Consider the following 9,476-nt stretch of genomic DNA (forward strand, 5'->3'; position numbering starts at 1 on the left):
TTAGGAACATTCTTACAACTCTGCAAGCAATGTAGCCCCGCTATCAACTCTTCCGGGTATGACGTCATCAGTCCCGTATCCGAAGCGTCGCGAGGGCTGTGCGAAATGTGTAGATAGATAGATAGATAGATAGATAAATACTTTATTAATCCCGAGGGAAATTCTGTTGTACAGCAGCTTCCAGTTGCACATACAAATAACAAAGTACATATGAAGGATAAAAAGCATGTTAAAATACTAAAAAAGAAGAGGCAATAAAAAGATAAACAAGATAAATGGATTGTATTACGCATGGACTCCAACTCCGAGATCTGTTCTACCACAATGGAGTCTCTCTCTCTCTCCCTTTCTGTCTCCTTTCTCTCTCCCTCTCTGTGGGTGTGTGTCTCTCTCCAGTGTTGGGGGTAACTCATTACAAAAGTAACATATTACATGTAATGTATTACTTTTAGCAGTAACTCAGTAATATAACTTATTACTTATAGGATTTCAGTAATATTACACTAGTTACTTTCTCAAGTAACTCAAGTTACAAATTGAGTTACATTTTATTAAATCAAAGCACATATTTAAAAAAGATACAATCATTTCCTAATCAAACTGTGTGTTTTTATCTAAATAACCACTATAGATGACAAAAACAAAGGAAAATAATAACATTTAGAATTTTGGATTGTTTACACTGACTTCAAGGCGGTTGAAATTATTTTTTCGGGGTGGTTCCGGGGCGGCGATGTCATTCTGCTGCTGCTGTTGTTTTTGTAAAAGTAATGCAAAAGTAGTGTAATAAGTAACGAGTTACTCTACACAGAAAGTAATATTGTAAAGCAACTTATTACTTTCAACTGAAAGTAGCTAGTAATATGTAGTATATTACATTTTGAAAGTAACTTGCCCAACACTGTCTCTCTCTCACACACACACACACCCTCCCTCTCTCTATCTCCATCCCTCTGCTGCTTCCGAGGCAACCAGCGCAGCAGCAGCAGCGCACATTCACAGCGTGAAAAAGTCCTCATCTCTACTCTTAGCAGTTTCCCACCTTATGAGCGCAGGGCTAAGATGCTTTGTGAATAGCTTTTACCTTTACTATGATTTAGTTTGACTTAAGGGGAAATTCTTATAGAAAACATAATCACTCTCAGAGTTTTCTTAGAATTTCACCAGGACCAACTCCTACTACACAAGCTTTGTGCATAGGGCCCCAGATTATAACAAGAGCAGATCTATTCTATTTGATCTAATTTCATGTTAATGAATTTCATGAAATTATTGTAATGAATAGAAATTATGATTTTAAATTGAAAATAAGATTTCAACCATCTGAAAAATGTGACAATCTTGCAAAAAATGTTTGCTGGCATGAAAGTAAATCTCACTGTTGCCAATTAGTGATATAATCTTGTGCCATTAATTACAAAATTAATGAGTGTTATTTTAGATGATACTTGTGTGTTTTAATTATGGGACAATTAATGAAGATTTTGGCAAGAAATTCTGGGTCTGGTTGAGAGAGTTGCTGGCCTTGAATGTTGAAAGCCTCGACGCATAATCACATAATCCTAATCGCATTATTTGGTGGTTGTAATATTAGATTTGAACAAATCAATGTCTGCATTTGCTACCATGTCTAGCCACGGTATCTTTAATTTTAAAGCCGCCATGCATTGTTAAAACACATTGGCTGTGAAGGAGCCTCTGCTTTGATGAAAGTATAGCTGGTCACTGCAGCATAGCACTGAGTCTGAAAACATACATGAGTCAGGTGGGTGGTCAAGTTTCATTTCATTTCATCATACTGTTACACCACTCACTCACGCACGCACACACACACACATAATCAATCTATCAATGAATAACACAACATTTCAGCAGATTTCATGTTATTTTTTGTTACTCATATCTACTCTTTTTGAGTACAGCTTTTCATGTTTATAGAGACAGTCCGCATGTCTGGGAACGCCCACAAAATGTTAAACGGCCGGCGCGCGAGTGGGGTAAAACCGCCCATATATCTCATGGGCTGACTCACCAAAAGACGGTGCTGCGGCTCTAAACTACAGGTCTAGAGCAGAACACAAGACGTCTGCTCAGATGTGCGTTTACTGCGGTGGTTAAATCCCCGATCGTGTCTGCCTGGGCTGGGCTATCAGCTAAATTCTAACTTTGCTGAATGGATAGAACGGGGGAATTTACCCCACCCTGACCCCGCCCCCAGGCTAACCCAGTGTCTATTGTGGGCGTTCCTAGAGCCTGTATGGGCGTTCCCAGACATGCGGACTGTCTCTATAAGGAGTGCTGCTGAGAATACATTTTGCACATTGACTAAACCCACTTACATATTTGCCCAGGTTACTCTTACTACCAATATGCTAACTGTTGTCAACCCTGTTACTGAGGTGTCAGCCCTGTTACTTGTATAATATTTGAATATAATTTAAAAAAATGAAAAGACGCATGCAAAATAAACGAATTGTATGCGTTAAGTAAAAAGTACCAGTAATCCACTCAAAGAAATTTGGGTATTATTATTTTGTTTACATAACTTTTTCTTAAACAGAAGATGCTGTGAAAGTGCTAAATGTAAATGGGCATATTCATCCTTGGGGAAAAAGTAAACTCCTCAATATTCTCACTTTACAAACACACTTAGTGTAACAAGGGAGACTTTATCTTTCATAATATATCAGATTTGTTCTAAATATGGATTTAAAACCTTTTCAAACAGTAATTGTTATGTCGGTAACAGGGTTGACAAAACACAGATATGCATGTTATGTGGAAAAATAAAAAAATAAGATAGCCTGAGATGGCACGGCACATTTTCCTGAGAGGTAAGGATCCACTTAATCCAAAAAGGGGCTTAAATACTTTTAAAACAGTACTTTGAAAATCAAACATCAAGAATGCAAAATGTCAAGTTTTCCGATAAACACCCTGCTCTGTCCCCTCCTCCACAGTCAGGTCGTGTTCCCCCAGAGATGCCACAGTATGAGAGGGACTGTAGAACAGGAGAGAGGAGAGGGCGGTGACCAAGAGTGAGAGACAAGCAGACGAACAGAGACGATGAATGGAGGAGTGAAGTGGCAAATAATAGGCTTTAGCCTACTGGGTGAAGGTGTGGCCCCAGAAGATGTGAACTTTACTGCACTTACTGTGAACTGACCTAGACATAGCAAAGCTAGCATCAGGCAAGGATGAGACAGAGACGGACAGCAGGATATTGGGTTTAATTAAGCAGGCCCACAAGTGAAAGACAGTTTGCAGTGGGTGGTTCTGATTGATGCTGAATAACTAAGCATGTCATAATTTCAAAGGTAAACAAGTTTGTTCAATCTGTATCCACATCTGAGTATGTGTGGTGTGTGATTGCCTCATCTGCTGACACAGGAGACAGATCAGTACAGTGTGTGTGTGTGTGTGTGTGTGTGTGTGTGTGTGTGTGTGTGTGTGTGTGTGTGTGTGTGTACACAGAATGGTGTAAACAGCGGATAACAGTGTGTGACCTATTCATCACTTTGTGAGAGAGAACAAAATGCAAAACATCAAATTGTTAATCCCTCCAGGAGGATGAACAGAAACTGGTTGACCCACACTGCAAAAGATAAAGACAAAAGGTCATAGTGAAAAAGCTGGAGCAATTTAATGAGTTGAATTAGTGAGGTGTAAGATAATACACAGCAACCCTTGTTGATCTTTTAAAGGACAGAATATACTGTTCATGTGAGGATCTGGGCTTCACAAAGACAATGCGACTATATTACAAAGGTTTTCTTGAAATTGGGCCAATATAAAATAACAGTTGCTGTCAGATGAAAACATTGCTTGCTCCAAAGGTTACTTTTTCAGGAGGAAAAACCGGAAACTTGTCTGGAGATAATATCCACAAACTACTGGCTTTTTCTTTATGCTAAAAAGTTACCCAGTCGTTCTGTTTTGCGGGCAGTGGTACAGTAGTGTAACAGCTAGCTGTTAGATGAGCAAGAAGGCTAGCAGACAAGATGGCGTCAGTGCATTCAACACATGGATGTATTAAAAGAACTGGATAGGGGACGAGCCACGCCCACCCATGCATTCGGACGGAGCCTGCTCACTGGCGCATGAAGTCATCATGGGGTTTTTTTTCTTCCTGGTTTTACTTCCTATGCGGCCTCAGGCGAAGTGCGCATGTGTGCCATGACGTGTTCCATGACGTCTCCCACCCCTCCCACCCATGGATTGTATTACAAGAAGAAAATACCCCCGTATACGGCTCTTAGTGGCTTCTGAAGAAAAAATGCCCCATAAAAAATTATTTGATCATTAAAAGTCGTTTTATTCACCTTATTCTTTGCCCACACATGGACGCTTCCGCATTACGTCATTTCGTAATAGTATTTCCATTTTGACTTGCCAAAAACCCCGCAGGCAAAATGGCCGCGCACACGCCGCTCCTAAAGTGGCAAAATTACTCCCCCATAAACTAACATATCTTGGCCAATACGTATGTAACATACAAAATAAAACAGCGTAACCTATGTGTGGTTTGGCGTAACCTATGTGCGATTCGAAATAACGCATCCGAGATAGAAACGTTATGAATATAGCCACGTTATAAACAACAAACTAACGCTGGTGATCCGTATGGAAACAGTGTTACTCAAAATGGTTAAAAGTTATATCAATTTGGTCATTCAGTGGCATTTTACTGCCATATAACATAACTAACTAGTGGCTAATATTAGCCACAGAAGGCAACTAGCACTGAACCGGAAGAACAAATACGTTTGCGTTGAACGCGGAAGAGAGAAAAAGTGGGCGTGGTGAATAAGGTGAATACTTGGAGTGACACCCGGAAAAAATTCCCCTGTGTTTAACAGCTGCCGGGGTCCCCATGCAAGTGGATGGGAATTTTCCTTTCTGGGCTGCCTGGCGTCACGTGACTTGCAATACAGAGCTTCGCCACCGTGTTCAAATGGCTTCACAGCCCAGCGCTATTCCTGGGGGCTTGATTCAACGTCCATGCACTTTCTTCTTCTGTTGTTTGTAGGCGGGTCGCTGACAGCTCAAGCTGCTTACCGCCACTTGCTGCACAAGTAGGTTAGTTGCATCGGTTCAACATTCCCTGTCCACAGTAGCATTCAAAGACGGATTCTGATGACGAAGACGCGGCTCAGCCGCCAGAGACCGGAGTCTTTGTGTTTAACACTCAAAACAATAGAGGTAGTGTGGACAATAGGTGGAAACGAAGTGCAATACGGCCTAATGTAGACATGGGTTCCCTGGAGAAGAGAAAGTTTTCTTTTCAGCTGACTGTTCTGGAAGACAATCACAAAGACCCTCTGCCTGTAGAGTTCCTTAACTCACTGATACCCTCTGGAGTGCCTGACCATGCCATCTAACTGAAAGTAGGAGCTCCAATCATGCTGTTTAGGAACCTACAAGCAGTTCCTGACCTGTCTGCTTGCTTCTCCAGGGGAAAGCAAGCCAGAAAGTACTTATTGAAGGTGATGAGGAGGGAATACGAGCCCCTTCCTCACGAGTGTAACACCTGCACGGTTGGAAGTGCCAGAAATATGATGGCTCTTGTCTTTTCTTGGTTTGTTTTTCTCTAGTCCTCCTGTGGTTTCTCTTTGCTTTTATTTCGCTATGGTTTCATGCTTTTATGCTTTTATGCTCTTATGCTTTTAATTATTTTATTATTTTATTTTTTATTATTTACGTGATAGTGCAATTAGGCCCAGTGAAATAAGGGTTTGTGCAATCTTCTCGCCTAAAACAGGCACCCCTAGTTCCTCCTGGGTTCCGTGCAATGCTCTGTCAAATATCACTGTTGTCTTGTTGTCATGTTGTTGTTCCCTTGATGGTGTATGTTACTGTTAATGGTTATGCTGTAATTGCGCTTGATGCCCAAGACAAATTTCCCCTCGGGGACAATACAGTTTATCTGATCTGATCTGATCTGATCTGATCTGATCTGATCTGATCTGATCTGATCTGATCTGATCTGATCTGAATAACAGACATCATATAAAGAGCTGCTGGAATCCTACTGATATAAACATTTCCATAACATGTTCCACCCATGGCGCATCGTCTCCTGAGTCTCCAACCTAGAAACTAGTTTCTGTAATAGCGACTGCATGTTTTCGAACAGGGCTAATGTATTCTGCTGGAAATGAATAGTGGCACAGTTCTGCCCACTCCAATTTTGATTGCACTCTAAAGTGGACAATGCTGTCATTGATGAATGAACAGGTCTTTGCGCCGCAGAAATAAATTGTAAAAGGGAGATAAGACTGGAGATATTATACCAATAAAGTTCATATCACAATGATGCAATTTCAAAAGGCTGTTCCTTCTGCCAAATGTCACAGATTGCACAACTCTGACTGGTTTCCAGTAACTTGACTTGTGGGCTGGGACACAGAGTAGGCCTACATGTTTGTTTTTCCAAATTAACGATCAGAATCCATTTTGTTTTCAGACGTTTTTCTTTGTATAGAGAGGCAAAGTGGAACGTCACTTCCTGCTTCAGCACTGTACCAGAGATTTTCATCTGCCATTTATTTTCCCATCGACATTTCGAAAAATTCTTATAAAAAAGAGTTGTACTGGTTCAAACCAAACGTTCAGCTAACGTTATAATCGGGAGAGACCATATTACATTTCACTCGGACCAAAACATTTAAAAAAAAACATTGAAAAAATATTTTCTTCAAACGATTATAGCGTTAGCTGAACGTTTGGTTTGAACGAGTAAAACTCTTTTATAAGCATTTTACGAAATGTCGATGGGAAAATAAATGGTGCATGAAAATCTCTGGTACAGTGCTGAAGCAGGAAGTAGGCAGTCACTTTGCCTCTATTGATTTCCTTTCATTCCTTGAGCAAAAAGTCAACCCACATGTTGGTTACATCCTGTTTGTCTTTAGCCCAAGCAGTGGCTACTCACTGGGTAACCATGTCTGTGCTAAACAAGATGGTTTTTGAATTCAAATTCATATGTACTGTATATATATATATATATATATATATATATATATATTTTTTTTTTTTAACTTATTTATTTATTTTGTAGCTTCAAAAGAAACCACACATTGCACATGTCTGTATTAATTAGGCATCAGAAACTCAGGATCAGTTTATAAAAGGCTTGTGCCTTGTTGTGGGTTCAGAGATAAACACCTTTAGGCTACACTAAAAGCCTAACTAGGGGCAGGAGATGGAAACTAGCAATTGCTAGAAACTGTGTAAAACATCAGTTACGCTAAATTGTTTGAAATTAGTGAAATGTTACTATGTAAACTTGCATTGCCCCTATCAAATAAACGACAAAAAAAAATGCCGTGAGTAAACTCAGCTGCTCACAGGACTGCATTGACAGTACTCCTAGTCCCCTGGAATAATATTGAACAATTTAATATGTTCAACATAATTCAGATTTAATGCTCCAATTTCCAATGACTATACAGACACCACTTTTGTATAAATATTTTATTTCAAGATATGCAACATAAATATTTATTCAGACGTGGGATGACAATGAAGTCTGAGTCAATTGTGTGAAAAGAAAAGATACCACTAGGTGGCGCTAGATTATTAATTGTGTCATTTTCATGGCTGGTTATTTCCTGGTTGTGAGACACATGGACAATCCAGTGTAAACGGTAAGGTGCTGTGTGCTCTTAGCTTTGCTTGTGCATGCTCAGTAATTCTCCCCACTTTCCTGTGTGAAAGCTTTTGGTGATTTTTTTGAAGTGTTAGAGTCCCAGTAAGGTGGTTATCCTCATTGACCACCAGGTGCAGTGGCTCAAGGATGCTCTGCAAACAGCTTGGTCCCAATGTTCTCTTCTGATGAAGATGCTGTAGCGTAGAGGCTTGGGTTGAGGTGAGGTGAGATACGGCCAGTTCAGACGGGGGCTTTAGGACGTAAAGCCCTAAAGCTAAAGTTAAAGTTTAGGTCTTGTGGGGGGCTTGAACGGTTTTGGCTTAAAGTTCTTATGAGAGACTGAGCTTTTTTTCTCAGGGACAGCAGCTGTCATGAAGGATATACTGGAGGACTCTGGAAATCAGTTTTGGCCAGGGTAGAAGAGGTGGTAAATCTGGTCCTGCATGATGCCAGTGTAGGTGCTCACAACTTTGGTAGTCTCATCGTAAAAGTTCCTACGGGCGAGACACAAAAAGAGAACATTTAAAATGTGAACTTTAATGCTGTAATTCAATGGTTCTCAAAGTGGGGGTCCAGGGACCCCCCTCGGCTCCTCGAGGGGGGTCCAGTAAGTCCCCAGCAAAAAGGGGAATCACTTATTTATTTGACTATTTTGGCCATCATGGATTTCATACACTTTCTGTAATAAAACATCTCAAAGCAAAAAAAAATCGTATCATATGGGGGTCCGTGGTCGAATTTGTCAACTTAGGGTCCTTGGCATGACAATGTTTGAGATCCACTGCATTAATGAATCGCTGCGTGATTGCACACAACACACTGACACTGCATTACATTAATCATTAATCATACAGTATATCAATATCATATATCAATAATCATCCGCATTTTGTGTCTCTTACTTGGCCTTCTCCTCCAGCTTCAAGCCCTTGATGCTCTCCAGGTACCCGGAGGCGGTGTTGACGGTCTGGTCATAGTAGGACATGAAGGTATCTGAGATCTTGGTCAGGGTGCCGTCCTCCTCCGCTGGAACAGCCTGCCTCGGCACACGGAAGCTCTCGGCACCTACACACCAAAGCAGGTCAGAGGTCAAATAAGGTCAACGCTGGCCAGAGTGTATCATCGAATGATAATCACACATGTTCTGAATTAAGTGTCCTCAATTTCTGGTCTGAGAGTGATGATGTGCACTTACTGAGTGCCAAGAATGCAACCAGCACGGTGATGACCAACAATTTGTTCATGGTGTCACTCGGATCTGTGAATATACAGAGCTTTAGTCAGCTAAAATGCCTACCTCACTTTATCCGCTAGCAGTGTTGGGCAAGTTAAAATGTAATATACTACATATTACTAGTTACTTTCAGTTGAAAGTAATAAGTTACTTTACAATATTACTGTCTGTGTAGAGTAACTCGTTACTTATTACACTACTTTTGCATTACCGGTACTTTTACCAAAACAACAGCAGCAGCAGAATGACATCGCTGCCCCGGAACCATCCTGACAAATAATTTCAACCGCCTTGAAGTCAGTGTAAACAATCCAAAATTCTAAATGTTATTCTTTTCCTTTGTTATTGTCATCTATAGTGGTTATTTAGATGAAACCACACAGTTTGATTAGGAAATGATTGTATATTTTTTAAACATGTGCTTTGATTGAATAAAATGTAACTCAATTTGTAACTTGAGTTACTTGACAAAGTAACTGGTATAATATTACCGAAATCCTATAAGTAATAAGTTCTATTACTGAGTTACTGCTAAAAATAATATATTACATGTAATATGTTACTTTTGTAATGAGTTACCCCCAACACTGT

At 40.2% G+C, this 9,476-nt stretch overlaps 1 protein-coding gene across 1 annotated transcript; it reads right to left on the reverse strand.

Moving 5' to 3' along the window:
• Window positions 1-8,013: 8,013 nt before the first annotated feature.
• On the reverse strand, window positions 8,014-8,903 carry apoc2 (apolipoprotein C-II). Its single transcript, XM_083661290.1, has 3 exons — window positions 8,847-8,903; window positions 8,554-8,716; window positions 8,014-8,145 (listed from the first exon to the last, which is right to left on the reverse strand). The coding sequence occupies exons 1-3, from the start codon at window positions 8,893-8,895 to the stop codon at window positions 8,052-8,054; spliced, it is 306 nt and encodes a 101-aa protein (XP_083517416.1). The 5' UTR covers window positions 8,896-8,903; the 3' UTR covers window positions 8,014-8,051.
• Between the last annotated feature and the right edge of the window lie 573 nt (window positions 8,904-9,476).

The sequence above is a fragment of the Poromitra crassiceps genome (genome assembly GCF_964638095.1).
Source record: "Poromitra crassiceps genome assembly, chromosome: 26".
In the NCBI taxonomy this organism is placed as follows: domain Eukaryota; kingdom Metazoa; phylum Chordata; class Actinopteri; order Beryciformes; family Melamphaidae; genus Poromitra; species Poromitra crassiceps.

Bases quoted from the DNA above. Each gene is read 5' to 3' on its own strand.
- apoc2 (XM_083661290.1), bottom strand. From the start codon at position 8,895: ATGAACAAATTGTTGGTCATCACCGTGCTGGTTGCATTCTTGGCACTC. The intron at 8,717-8,846 runs GTAAGTGCACAT...TTTGGTGTGTAG, and splicing joins GGTTGCATTCTTGGCACTCA to GTGCCGAGAGCTTCCGTGTG. The intron at 8,146-8,553 runs GTAAGAGACACA...TCTCGCCCGTAG, and splicing joins AAGCTGGAGGAGAAGGCCAA to GAACTTTTACGATGAGACTA.